Source organism: Macaca fascicularis, chromosome 14 (genome assembly GCF_037993035.2).
Source record: "Macaca fascicularis isolate 582-1 chromosome 14, T2T-MFA8v1.1".
Lineage (NCBI taxonomy): Eukaryota > Metazoa > Chordata > Mammalia > Primates > Cercopithecidae > Macaca > Macaca fascicularis.
The window spans coordinates 101,595,962-101,611,255 of record NC_088388.1 but is presented as its reverse complement, the minus strand read 5'-3'; the positions used below and the strand labels follow the sequence as shown (position 1 = coordinate 101,611,255).

Below are 15,294 nucleotides of genomic sequence, written 5' to 3'. Positions count from 1 at the left end.
AGAAAAATTGAATGACTCACACGAGGTCATACAGCCAGTTATAAAACAAGGCTTCAAGCATTCCTTGTTTTGTTCACTGCATCACATTGCCTGATCTCAGGGGAGTGAGCAGTAATTAAATAGAGCATCAAAAAGATAGAGGCCAGTGTGGTGGCTCATGCCTGTAATCCCAGTACTTTGGGAAGCCAAGGCGGGCAGATCACTTGAGGTCAGGAATTCGAGACCAGCCTGGCCAACATGGTGAAACCCCGTCTCTACTGAAAAAAATACAAAAATTAGCTGGGCAAGTGTGGTGACACGTGCCTGTAGTCCCTACTACTTGGGAGGCTGAGGCAGGAGAATTGTTTGAACCCAGGAGGCAGAGGTTGCAGTAAGCTGAGATTGCGTCACTGCATTCCAGCCTAGGAGCCAAAGCAAGACTCCATCTCAAAAAAAAAAAAAAAAGGTGGAGAAAAGACACCCCTTCCCACAAGTAGGAAAGAGGATGACAGAGATCAGAATCTAGGAGAGTGTGAGACTAAAGAGGATGAAAAGTGGGCCATTCATTCAGCTTGTGCTAAGTTGCCTTGATTGTCCAGCAAATAAAGGGTGAAGGCATCTCCTGAAAATGAAAGACTAATGGGATCAGCTTAGGTAGGTGGAGAATGATGGCTGGGTATAACAAAAGAAGACCTTTAAGGCTTGACAACATGCATCAAGTCCCTGGATACACCAGGCACCATGCTAAGCCCAAGGATAAAAAGATGAATAACACATGATGCTGGAGGAGGAGTTCAAGGAACTAGAAAAGAGCTGCAAGAGGCCAGGTGAAAGTTACAAGAGACCGAATCTCAAATTTGATGAGTTAGTTACTGTTCTTTGGTAAAAGCAAATTAAAATTTCAAAGAATATGAAACTTTGAATGAAAAATCAACGGATCAAGTAAGTTCCAGTCATCTCTCTGGCACCCATTCATTTAGCCAACAAATATGTATTGAATCCTGACTATGTGCCAGCACAGCATTAGATGTGGGTACATGAAGGTAAATAATGCAGCTAAATGTCTAATCAGCAGATCTAAAACATCAATAAACTCCATTGTTTTGCCTTCCTCATCAAAGATCAAATTATGGACTAGTGATATAATCTATTTATTTTCATTCCAATACATCCTGCAGCTGTTCTTTTCCAAGAGGTTTATAGATTTTTTGTTTATATTTTAAATCCATTCACAGATGTATAAGGAAGTTACTTGCTATAATTGTTTTTATGAGTTTTACTTCACTTATTACTACAATCTATAGCTCTAAGGATGCAAATTCTCTGAGTATGTTACTGTTTTATTGCCACATCATTTTTTTCATTAGTTTACTGAAGTTTTTCATGACTACAGATTATTTTTGAAATTTGTGATAATTTGTCCAGGCATAGTGGCTCACGCCTGTAATCCCAGCACTTTGGGAGGCCAAGGCAGCGGGATCACCTGAGGTAGGCAGTTCGAGACCAGCCTGACCAACATGGAGAAACCCCATCTCTACTAAAAATACAAAATTAGCCAGGCGTGGTGGCACATGCCTGTAATCCCAGCTACTCAGGAGGCTGAGGCAGGAAAATTGCTTGAACCCAGGAGGCAGAGGTTGCCGTGAGCTTAGATCACGTCATTGTACTCCAGCCCGGGCAACAAGAGTGAAACTCCATCTCAAAAAAAGAAAAGAAACAAATTTGTGATAATTTATATAAGTGATGGATAGCATTTATTTCTATCCTATGTGCACACTATATACATTATACTACGTCATAGTGGTGTTTAAAGCAGGGTTTCTTAACATTGACACTACTGGTATTTCGAACCAGATAAGTCTTTGTTGTGTTGAGCTGTCCTTTGCATTAGGATGTTTAGTGGCATCCCTGGTTCCACGCATTAGACTCCAATAGCACTGCCCATCCCCAGCTATGACAACCAAAATTGTCACCAGATATTGCCTAATGTACCCCGGGGTGCAAAATCACACTTGATTTAGAATGACTACTTCAATTTAGTCCTCACAATATCCTACATCAAAGTTTCTTTAGTGAGGAATTTAAGAGTCTACCACTTGTGAAAAGTTTCAAGAGTACGATTTCCCTTTGCCTGAGCTCTTAACTACTACGCTTTACTACCTCTCACGTTGAGTCATTCAGGACATCACTGTCCCATAACTTCAAATAAAAAGTAGGACTTAGCTTTGCCTAGAGTTGCTTGTTGATTTTTAAGTGAGAAATGAAAGAAAATGCATCTGGCTTTAGAGTGATCAAAGAGAAAGCAGCTGGAAGTCAACTATACCTCATCAGAGATCATTCAGACAGAGCCTAGTTTTGGGAAGACATATCTGCTCCTCTACCTCCCCACTTTCCCCACATGGCCTCATCATTATAATATTCTGAAATGCACACTTTGTGTCTTAGCACAGCAACTTATAAGAGACAACATTTCAGAGCTGTGTATTGAACTGCATTAATTGGAACACATTTGCTATTCAGGTTTCATCCCAGGTTCTCAATTAATCCAAGAAGTAGTTGCTGAATTCCGGATACCCAAAACTGTGTTCATTACGAGGTGGTGAGAGAAAAGAGAAAAGGGAAGTGGTCCCTCTGGACTTCAGAAAAGTCCACGTCTGATTGGACAAAGGGTCAAAGTACAAACAAAGAAAAACCAGAGATCACAACACTGAGCTTGAGCAAGTGGGTGAGATTAGACATGTGACCAACATCAAGGCAGCTGAAGCCTGAGCCAGGCCCTGTCTGCCCCCTCACCACCTGGTGACCTTTGGGCCCAGCAGCCTTTCTGGATCTCAGTTTTTCATCAGTTAATACATGCGTTTTAGATAAGGCTGTGATGTTTGGAGCTTGTGTATCAACTATGGTGGGTGCCCAATTAGTGGGTAATTAAGGCCTAAATAAATAATACCTTTTCAAACAAACGGTATCTATCCATATGGCACCTTACAGTTTATAATACACTTTCATATTCATTATCTCATTTGGTCCTTGCAATGATCTCATGATATTGGCCAGGAAATTATTTTTCCCATTTAAGATGATTAAACTGAGGCTTGGAGAGGCTGGTTAGCAGTGGAGTTAAAACTTTAGTCCACATCTTCTGAAACACAATGTGCTTTTCCTTCTGCACCATGATGCCTCTTATGAAACATGAGGAAATATTTATCTTTTCTCAATATATCCCCTTTTTGATTTTATCATCAGCTTAAGTTGCCTTATCGGGGATACCTTTATTAAGCCCCTAAATGCAATGGCATATATCCTTCTTGTGTGTTCTCAGAGTATCCTGAACTTAACTCTTTGTAGCACCAATCACTCTAATCATTACTAATCAGTCTCTACTACTAGAGTGCAAACATATTGAGGGCAGGGCCAACATCTTCCTCAGTGTTTCATTCTTGATGTCCACCACAGTGCCTGATGATAGGTGCTCCATAAATATTTGTTAGATTAACTGAATAGGAAAACTCAGCATAAAATTTGGAGAATTCCTAAACTAGCCACTAAGAAAGTTCAATGTCAAAATTTTATTACAGTTTCCCAGTCCCCAAACAATCCTGTGCATTAATTCTGGGTTCCTAAGAAGCCAAGTAAATTATTCATGTTTTATCAAAATGATTTTCATTTTCAAACTATAAAATAGAGCACATTTACATTGTCAGTTTCAATAATGTACCCTCACAGATATACTGCCACAAATTTATGACTATAATATTGGGTAATTGGATAGATGAATTGCTAAACCTTAAATTAATATGTGTGTACTAGATTTTCTGTTAACTAGATATCAGGTTCATGCATGCAAGCACTTCCAGAAGACAATTATGTAGGCAACACCATAATTTATGATTATTAATGTTTTTGTTATTTTTACAGGGTCTAATCAGCATGACTCAACCACAGACTTCTGGTTCATTTACATACTATCTGTAATGTCCACCTTCCGGATCATAGTTACCTTTGTAAGATTTTAACTTTTAAAAGATCAGAAAAGGAAAGAGAAATTTATATCAGGTGATATTTGGAATGGGGGGGATGCATAACTTAAATGCGTAAATAACTGATACTATTACTTTGCTATATTCTTTCATTATTTTGAACATCCTTAAATAAATGAAGGAGAGGGGATCACAGATATGCTAAGACAATGAAAAGGGAGTAGAAACTGTTTACCAAGGTCCAAAAAGTTGTGTTCTTCCTTAAAAACAAGGCAAGAGTGGGCTGAACACGGTCGTTCATGTCTGTAATCCCAGCACTTTGGGAGGCCGAGGCAGGTGGGTCACTTGAGGTCAGGAGTTCGAGACCAGCCTGGCCAACGTGGTAAAGTGAAACCCTGTCTCTACCAAAAGTACAAAAATTAGCGAGGCATGGTGACACACAGCTGTAGCCTCAGCTATTCCAGAAGCTAAGGCAGGAGAATCGCTTGAACTGGAGAGGTGGATGTTGCAGTGAGCCGAGGTTGCAGTGAGCCAAGATCACACCACTGCACTCCAGCCTGGGTCACACAGAGACACTCCATCCCAAAAAAAAAAAAAAAACAAGGCAAGGCGAGGGCAAAGGGCATTTAGCAAGTGGCCTCTGAGTACATTTCAGTCCAAGTGTAATTTTATATGTATATCAATCATTGATCTTGATTTTTTTTTTCTTTTTTGATATGTCCCATAGGATTTTCTGGAGACGGCAGGTTCACTTGCGGACAGGAATTCGGCCCAGCACTATTACCAGCTCCTTCCCCCAGCTCATGTCCAATGTGGATGCAGCTTACGAAGTGGCTGAGAGGGGCACTGCTTACTTCTTCAAAGGTACCCTCCAGATCTCTCAATGAAAGAAATGGCAGGGCTGCAGTGCCCCCTCCATTTGGCATATCTAGCCCTGCCAGCATTTTCCAGTCATCATGGAGCACATTTCAGTTGCTCTTTGTCCTCAGGTTGGGTATGAAATGCCACCTACATTTGTTATACCCGACATTGTGTAACAATGAAAGTGATGGCAGTGGCCATTAAGCTTCTCGGAACCACGCCTGTTAGGCTAGTAAGGCACTGTGTTAGGTGATAGCGCCCAGAGAGCTAAAAACCTGGTCCCTGCCACACAGGACCTCTGCTCAGAGTGACAGCGTATACTCTACTGGGACACTTTAATAAATAAAAGCCAACGCGGAACTCAGTGGGAGGTAAACAATACCCTTCCTTCTATGCTGTGGTCAGAAGCAGCCAGGAGACGAGGACACCTTTGACTTCAGGAGGTGGATACACACACCAATCTCTGGCTCTAGCCTTTACTATTTGAGTGACTTTGCAAAGTTATCTAATGGCTCTGAGCTCCAATTCTTCCTCCGCAAAGTGATTATGGCAATACAAACCTTGAAGATGTGGTGTGACAATGGCTAGTCAATGGAAGTTATCCAGTAGGTAATAACTAGCAGTTTCAGCTTATATGTTCTTGATACGGAGAGATAAAGTTAGAAAGCAAGTGCCAGTTTAAGTAAAAATCATGGCATTTGCATGTCACTTGCCCATTCTCTCTCGTAGATCTCTGAAGGTGAAATGAGATTATAAATGAAGGATATCTTGAAAGACATAACATGTTAAATGTAAAACACAATTGTATCAATGTTATTGCTTTCTTAAGGCATAACTAGGGAATTTTGCCTCCAGGGAAGTTTGAAGTCTTTTACTGAACTGAGTAGTTAGAAGCTTATATCTCCTGTTGGGTTATAGCCATGGCAAATATCCCATAAACTAACACCATTTATGAGCCTTCATAGAAATCTTTATGAGAGAAGTGCATCAACATGTGGTGCAGAGTTTTCATAAACTTTAATTTCTGTTTTCAGGTCCCCACTACTGGATAACAAGAGGATTCCAAATGCAAGGTCCTCCTCGAACTATTTATGACTTTGGATTTCCAAGGCACGTGCAGCAAATAGATGCTGCTGTCTACCTCAGGGAGCCACAGAAGACCCTTTTCTTTGTGGGAGATGAATACTACAGGTATGCCTTTTTTCCTTTTGACTGTCTATATGTATTCAATGAGAAGGATTAAAACAACAACAGCCGGGCGCGGTGGCTCAAGCCTGTAATCCCAGCACTTTGGGAGGCCGAGACGGGCGGATCACGAGGTCAGGAGATCAAGACCATCCTGGCTAACACGGTGAAACCCCGTCTCTACTAAAAAATACAAAAAACTAGCCGGGCGAGGTGGCGGGCGCCTGTAGTCCCAGCTACTCGGGAGGCTGAGGCAGGAGAATGGCGTGAACCCGGGAGGCGGAGCTTGCAGTGAGCCGAGATCGCGCCACTGCACTCCAGCCTGGGCGACAGAGCAAGACTCCGTCTCAAAAAAAAAAAAAAAAAAAAAAAAAACAACAACAACAACAACAAAAAAACCACAAAACCCTTCCATGAAACAGTGCAAGGCAAGTTTGCAATAGGCCCGTTGACTCTTTTCAGCCACTGGGGTGCCAATGACAGATGGTTGACTGTCTTCAAGATATGGAATCATCCAAATAATGAGTGAAACCTTCATTCAACAATCCCATTGTTTGATCTCTAGGACATGACACATCCCGATCTTTCAATGCACTCATTAACTGGACACCTAGTGGCCTAAAAGAGTAGATGCAGCATCACCAAATCCCTAACTACCTTCTGAGAATGCCTGACTTTGCTATTATGTGAGCATAAAATGCATTCCACAATACTCCATGATTTAGGGCAAAATGGAGATGGTCCTGACCGTGGGTCTCTTTGAAGTATAGTTCTGCTGGAAGGAAAAGGCCGTATTTCTTAGTCCTTTTATCCAGCCTAGAATATGAGGATCCTTCTTATCCAAAGGAAACCATATAATTTCAATTCCTATCCTCAGGGGCTTTGTATGAGCAAATCTGAATCAGGTGTCATCTGTCATCCAATCACTGCACATAGGGTCACACCTTATCTTAGCTACTGAGTTTCTATCCTTAGTTGACTCATGTTGAGGAACGAGTGGAGCCCCTTCAAAGATCACCCCTGCCTCTGCACACCTTCCCTCTGTTCCCAGTTTTCTCTTTTTGCCTGTTTACCTAAACATCCGAAGAGAAAAGCAAAAGCAGATTCTAAGCAGGTGACAATGCTAGACACCTTAGGCTCATGAAAGGGTCTTGAAGAAAACAGGAGAGCACCCAACTTTGTTCCAAGAGCTTTCATTTTATTTCCTATCACATATTTTAAATAACCATTTTTGTGATATAAAAGAAATTTTAAAACAGATATTTGTCATCTTATTCTGATTCATATTTTCTTCCCCAATTTGGAATTGAGAAAATAATATAAGTGAGGCACACATATATTTCATAAGAAAACAAATTTCTTGTATAAAGAAAGAATTGCAAACAAATATGGACTCTGCTGACTCTTCTGGGCCACTGAGAGCCATGGAAGCATTGCTCAGTGTCATGTGGTGTCATGAGCTGTCACTTCCAGACCAGTGTTTAAACCACTAGGCCAGCTATTTTTCTCTCAGACCTTCCTTTTTAAAACGTGATAACAGGAAATCACTTATTGAGGCCCTAATATCTGCAGGACAGAATATGATTCTCTAAAGTCTTTCTTTAAGATAAGGTGGCTGTAGTCACAGAGCAGATATACAGGAAGATAGGTATTGAGAAATCCAATTCTCCTGGTGAATTTTCAGAGAATAAAATCAAGAGAAGCATGTGTAAGCATGTGTGTTGGAGTATGAGGGCGTTTATGTTAGGATTATTCAGTTAATGTTTTAAAGGGTATTCACAGTGTGATTCTCAATGGGGGAATTAACCACTCTCCCATTGTCTCTCTTGCCCATTTATCACCTGATCTTTGGTCTAATCTACCACCGACCAGCACCTGCAATAAAGCATATACCTTCAGTCAGGCTGGATTGAAGCCTAACAGCTAAGTTAAGAGATGTGGGCAGAGGTTCAAAATTCTCTGTAAGTTTTAGGATGGGGAGGTCAAGGCTCTCTGATTTTAGTGATGCTCATTGCTCCCAGAGAAAATCATACTGTACCTTTCCAACTGGCTCTCTGTGAGTATCTACTAAGGAGAAGTCTTTCATAATCTAGATAAATAGATTCACCAAAAAGTTGGTCTAGAGCATTAACTAAAATGTTAACAAGCTCATTTTTCTGGTTAAGAAAGGAAACCATGGTAGGCACTTCTAACCTTCCCAGGTTATGGAGAGTGTTAAGTGATACAATGCATGCAGACACAGACACCTAGCAGTGTCTGCACAAAGTAGGTGCTCAAAAAGTTATTCTTCAGCAACAGTAGGAACTTATATGGTAATTAACAAATAATTTCTTAACAACTTGTGATGCTTAGCAAATTGCTTAAACCTCAATATTTCTCTGAGCAGCGATTCAGTCAAAAATCTCATCAAAGGGAATTTCCTTTTTAAATACTGAAGGCCCCAAACATTGGACTGAAATTGCTGCTTTTGGCAAAACATAGACACTCCCATCAGCAATGGGAATCTTCTACTTTACACACTCCAACACACACACTGGTGTATGCACCAAGGAGTAAGACAACCCTGACCTATAGCTCAAAAGTGTAGAGAAAGCTATTGTACTGGCCCTATTCATAAACACCCCTGAATTCTGCACAGTGTGCTTTACAGGGCCTCATATGTGTGACATCTTATTGTCATGTGAAGTCCTCTATTGGTTTGAAATTTAATTTAGCCATTAGTGTCAGAAACCCCAAAATAATTGTGGCTTAAACACATGAGGGTTTGTTTTTCTCATATATGTAAAAAGTCTGACAGTTTGGTATGGCTGACTGGTGATCACCAGGGACCCAAGTTCCCTTAAACATTTTGCTCTGCTATTCTTAACACATACCTCCATTCTCATGGTTGCCTCATGACTCGTGGTGGCCAGGGGAGCTTTAGTCATTACATCCCTACTGTAGAAGGATGCAACTGCAAAGAAAGGACAAAGGAGACAAATGAAGTTTTGTAGGTAAGCACATGGCCACACTAAAAAATATGGAAGGTCCCAAGCCTCAAGTTACGGAATAAGAATTTCACTACATTGACATCCACTGAAAGTGTGTTAGGTCTTACTCATCTTAGACATTTATCAGGTTCTTCCTTGCCCCTCATGCTAGTTCAGTCTGTGACAGAGGAATGTGCCAAGGGAAGAAAAGTCTCTGGAAATTCTCCAAGAACTCCCAGAGTTTGGACCCAGTTTTAGTGAATGAAATGCCATGAGGAAATGACTGAGGAACTTCCTCCACAGAGGATTGAAGGTTGGCTTGAGGACAGGTTGGATTAGACTCTAAAAGGGAGAACCCATGTCTCTGTGTGGTGGTTACTTACAGGGGAGCAGCACGCAGAGGACTACAATGTCAAATCCAAATAGGAGGCTCTACTATGTTGATGCCATTACATGCTACATCAGCAAATGACATATTGGTTAAACTTTGCCAACTAGAGCCACTTCCCCTTACTTTTATTCCTTCCTTTTCTCTTTCTAGCAGGCCCTAATGGTTCAATCACTTTTTCATTTTTTACATTATTTCCACTTCCTATGGCTAATTTCTTCTTTTAGATGTTCTCCCTCGCCTACCAGTAGCACAGCAGTGGCTACATCAATGGATTTCTGGGGGAAGGGGATGTCAACACCTCCATAATTCTTCAAGATAATCAATGATTTCTGAATTTTATGCAAAGTGACTTGCAAATCTGCAGGTCCTACCCCTTTTCAATCATATTGCCCCTCTACCCTGAATCACTCTTTCTATACAGTCAGACTGAGGACATCATTGCTGCAAAGTAGAATATGTCTTCCACATTCTCTCCTTCCTGAATGCCTCAGAAATACTAGAAATAGATGTTTTTATTTGAGGATTTTATAGTCACCATAAATAAATAAATAATAAGTAACAAAAAGAAGTAAGATGAAATAGGGTTAAAAAAATCTTGTTTTTTCATGTTTTAAATTTTAAAAAATTTATGACTAAACTACCACATTCAACCTACATTTATTAGACATATTATGTGTCAGCCTGTGTACTAGTGATATTCAAGAGAAGGTGTAGAGTTTGCTGGTTAAGAATGGGCAGAAGTAAAAGAGTCCTAGTGTTCATCTTAACTCTATCAACAATCATCTGGCAATTTGGATCACCTTTCTGCCTTAGTTTCATCATCTGCAAAATAGGGGTAGAAATACTAAACACTTCCTAGAATTATGGCATTGAAAGAGAAAAATGTGAAATGCCTGTCACATAATAAGCATTCAGTTCATGTTGGGTGAACAGGTCTTACAGTTGCGGGTAAATATACAGATAAATAACTAACAGAAATCCAAGTGCCAAAAGTGCCCTGACTCAAGACTTCAAGGAGATCAGTGGGTCAAAACAAAGAGGATATGGCCAACTTAGCAAAATTATCAGGAAATAATTCTTAGAGGAAGTGATGGCTGAGCTCCATTTTGAGAGTTGTGTAGGAGTTTCCCAGACAGAGGCTGAGGTGCAGGTGGGTGGCTTCCAGGCAGAGAAAGCAGTTAAAGCAAAGGCACTGATGCACAAAATAGCATGTGAGCATGGGGAAAACCTCAAGCAGTTCAGTATGACTAGAATATAGACTAAAATCAAAACGGTGGCCCAAGGAAACCAGGGTACAGATCAGGTAGGGTCAATGCCTTTCTAGGGAGATCAGTGTTTATTCTGCAGAGAAGAGGGACATGTTAAATATCTTTGACAAGGGAGAAACTCAGTAAGATTCATGTTATAAAAATAACACTCTGCCAGCAATGCGACTGAATTAGAGGGAAATGAGACTTGAAACCAGAAAAACTAGTTAGGCCAAAAGGTAGTGGAAAGCATACTCAAAGTTCTCAAATAAAAAACTCAACCAAGAATCTTACATCCACCAGAGTTATCTTTCAAAAATGAAGGAGAAATAAAGGCATTCCCAGAGAAACAAAAACTGAGAGAATTTGTCACTTGCAGATTGCCTAACCAGAGATACTAAAGAAAGTTCTTTAGGCTGAAAGTAAGTGAGCCTAGATAGCAATTCGAGCCCCCACAAATATCCAGAGAGCATCAGTAAGTGTAATTATGTAAAAGACAGCATAAATGCACATTTCTTCTTCTTTATTCTCTTAATTTAAAAATGGAAAATCAATTATATTAAACAATGTGCATATTATTGCATAATTGTATTGTCAAGGCTACAACATGTAGAAAGAAATATATTTATCAATAACATGAAGGAAGTAGGTGGGAGCAAAACTGTATTTGACTTAAAAAAAAATGACACTAGATGGTAACTAAATTTCACAGGAATGAAAGAACAGGACCAGAAATGGCAAATAAGACAATTAATATAACAAAAGCTGCAAATATATACATCCTCTCTTTTCTCTTCTCAGCTTCTTTAGAAGACATTAAATTATATAAAATAATAATTGTAACAATTAATTTGGGGCTTCAGATGTATATCGATATAATACGTATAACAATAATAACACAGAAGGAAGGGAAGAGAAATAGAGTTATATAGGAGTAATGTTTCTATATCTCACTGGAATTAATTTAGTATAAGTCTTAAGATTTTTGTAAGTTAACATGTATACGGCAAGCCCTACATCAACCACTAAGGAAATCACTTAGGAAAATATAGTTAAACAATTATAAAAGAAATTAAAATGTTACATTAGAAAATTTTTACTAATGCAAAAGAAAACAGTGAGGATGAATAGAGGAACCAAAAAGACATGAGTTATATATAAAACAAAAAGTAAAATGGCAAGCATAAATCCAACTTTATCAATGACTTTAAATGTGAATAAATTAAACAGTCTAATCAAATGGCAAAGACTGCCAGATTGGATTGTAAAAAACAAGACCCAACTATATGCTGTCTACAGGAGATACATTTTAGGTTCAAAGATACAAATAGATTGAAAGTAAAAGAATGGAAAAAATACCTCATACAAATAGCAAACCATAAGAAAGCTTGAATGGCTATACTATTATCAGGCAAAACAGACTTTGAAATAAAAAATGCTACTAGCAATAAAGAAGGACATTTTATAATGACAAAAAGTCAATATACCATGAAGACATAATTATAAACATATGTGCATCTAACACAGGGCCCCAAAAATGTATGAAGCAGTAATTGACAGAAATGAAGGGAGAACTCAATAATGAAACAATAATAAAGATTTCAATACCCCACTTTCAATAATGGATAGGACAACTAGAGAGATCAACAAAGAATAAAAGACTTGAACAATACTATAAACCAACTAAACCTAACATATATCTATAGAATGCTATACCCAAAAAGAGCAGAATACACATTCTTTTCAAGTGAACATGGAACATTCCCCAGAATAGACTATATGTTAGGCCACCACACAAGTCTCAACAAATTTAAAACAACTTAAGTCATACAAGTATCTCGTCTGATCACAATAGAATAAAGCCAGAAATCAGTTCTAGAAAGAAAACTAGAAAACTGACAAATATGTGGAAATTAAACAACACACTATTAAACAACCAATAAGTCAAAGAAGAAATCACAAGGGAAATTAGAAAGTACTTAGAAATAAATGAAAATTAAAATACAACATACCAGAACTTATGGGATACAGTGAAAGCAGAACTCAGAGAAAAATTTATAGCTATAAATGCCTATATTTAAAAAGGAGAAAAATCTGAAATCAATAACTTCACCTTCCATTTTGAGGCAATGGAAAATCAAGAACATATTAAACCTAAAGCAAGAAGAAAGAAGGAAATATAAACATTATAATGCAAATAAATAAAAGAGATGATAAATAAACAATTTGAGAAAACCAACAAAACTAAAGTTTGGTTCTTTGAGAAAATAAACAAAAGTGACAAACTTTCTACTAGATTGACCAAATAAAAAAGAAAAACAATTTTTTTTTTTTTTTTTTTGAGGCAGAGTCTTGCTCTTCCCCCCCCAGGCTGGAGTACAGTGGTGCAATCTTGGCTCACTCACTGCAAGCTGCACCTCCTGGGTTCACACCATTCTCCTGCCTCAGCCTCCCGAGTAGCTGAGACTACAGGCATCCGCCCCCATGCCTGGCTAATTTTTTTTGTATTTTTTAGTAGAGACGGGGTTTCACTTGTTAGCCAGAATGGTCTCAATCTCCTGACCTTGTTATCTGCCTGCCTCAGCCTCCCATAGTGCTGGGATTACAGGCGTGAGCCACCACACCTGGCCAAAAGAAAAAATTTAAATTACTAAAATCAGAAATAAAAGAGGAGACATTACTACCCACCTTACAGAAATAAAAAGGGTCATAAAGGAATACTGTGAACGATTGTATACCAATAAATTAGGTAACGTAAATGAAATGGACAAATTCCTAAGAAGACACAATCTAGTGAAACCGAGTCAAAAAGAAATACACAGTCTGAATATACCTACAATAAGAAAAGAGATTAAAGTAGTAATCAAAAACTATCCACAGAGAAAAGCCCAGGCCCAGAAGCATTCACTGGTAAATTCTACCAATACATTTAAAGAAGAATTAATATCATTTTTTTACAAAGTCCTCCAAACCTTAGAAGAGAACAGAATTAATACCAGTTTTTCACAGACTTTTCCAAAACATAGAAAAGAAGAAAACACTACCTAACTCACTGAAGTCAGCATTATCCTTATACCAAAACCAGAGAGAAACATCACAAGAAAATAAAGCTTCAGACCAATATCTTATAAATATGGCTACAAAAATCCTCCAAAAACACTAACAAACTAAATCCAGCAACATATAAAAAGAATTATACACCAAGACCAAGTGGGATTTGTCACAGAAATTCGAGATTGGTTTAATATCCAAAAATCAATTAATGTAATGTACCATATCAATAGAATAAAAACAAAAATCATATAATTATCTCAATAGATGCAGTAAAAGCATTTGGCAAAATTCAACATTATTTCATAATAAAAAACATTCAACAACCTAGGAATAAAAAAATCCCTTCTCAAATCGATAAAGAGCATCTATGAAAACCCATAGCTGATGGCATAGTCAGTGGTGAAAGACTGGATGCATTTCTCCTAAAATCAAAAACAAGACAAAAATTTCTGCTCTCATCTCTCCATTCACATTGTACTGGAGGACCTAAACAAGAGAATTAAACAAGAATAAATGAAATAAAAATTATCCAGATAGGAAAGAAAGTAAAACTATTTCTTTTTGCATATGGTATTATCTTTTAAATAGAAAAACCCTAGAGAATACTCTAAAAAAACTTTTAGAAATAATAAATGAGTTCAGAAAGGTTGAAAGGAATGAGTTCAATGTTTTAATCAATTGCATTTTTATACACCTCAACAAACAATTTGAAAATGAAATTAAGAAAGCAATTCCACCTGGAGTAGCATCAAAAAGAGTCAAATACTTAGAAATAAATTTAACAAAAGAAATGGAAAATTTCGTTTTGTAGTCTGAAAACTACAAAACATTGTTGAAAGAAATTAAGCAAGATCTAAATGGAGTGATATCTCATGTTCATGAATCAGGATATTTTTAAGATGATAGTAGTCCCCAAATTGATCTGTATCAATCAACACAATCTCTATCAGAATACCACTAGTTTCTGTGTAGAAATTCATAAGTTTTTCTTGAAACTCAAAACTCACAGGCCTAGAATAGCCAAAATATCTTTAAAAAGAACAAAGTTGGAGGATTCGTACTTCCCAATTTCAAAAATTACTACAAAGAAACAGTAACTAAGACTGTGATATTAGCATAAGGATAGCCGTATATGTTAGTAGAATAAAATTTAGAGTTCAGAAATAAATCCATATATCTATGGGCAGCTGATTTTTGACAAATATATAAAGTCATTCAATGGAGAAAAATGGTACCTTCAACAAATGGTGCTGGAAGGAGTGGATAGCCACATGCAAAAGAATGGACTTAGACCCCTACCTCACAACATATACAAAAATTAACTCAAAATTGATCAAATTTCTTAAATATAAGAGCTAATATGACATAACTCTTAAAGGAAAATATAAAGATAAATCTCCATGAGCTTGGATTTAGCAATGAATGCTCAGATACAACACCAAAAGCATAAGCAAAAAGAAAAAATGGACAAGTTGGGCTTACTCAAAATTAAAAACTTTTCTGCTTCACAGCACACAATCAACAAAGTAAAAAGACAACCCAGGGAATGGTAAGAAACGTTTGTAAGTCATATATCTGATAAAGAACTTGTGTCTAGAATATATAAAGGACTATTCAATTAATAACAAAAA

At 37.9% G+C, this 15,294-nt stretch overlaps 1 protein-coding gene and 1 long non-coding RNA gene across 3 annotated transcripts in view; one reads left to right on the top strand and one right to left on the bottom strand.

Annotated features, from left to right (window-relative positions):
* LOC102139033 (uncharacterized) overlaps positions 1-15,294 on the bottom strand; it is a 270,410-nt gene that overhangs the window by 124,437 nt on the left and 130,679 nt on the right. The gene's annotated exons all lie outside the window — the stretch shown is intronic.
* Positions 1-15,294, top strand: part of MMP20 (matrix metallopeptidase 20) — a 48,514-nt gene that overhangs the window by 26,015 nt on the left and 7,205 nt on the right. Inside the window, exons 7-8 of the mRNA XM_005579461.5 lie at positions 4,684-4,820; positions 5,852-6,008. Of these exons, the coding sequence (XP_005579518.3) occupies positions 4,684-4,820; positions 5,852-6,008 (294 nt within the window). The remainder of the gene's footprint in view (positions 1-4,683; positions 4,821-5,851; positions 6,009-15,294) is intronic.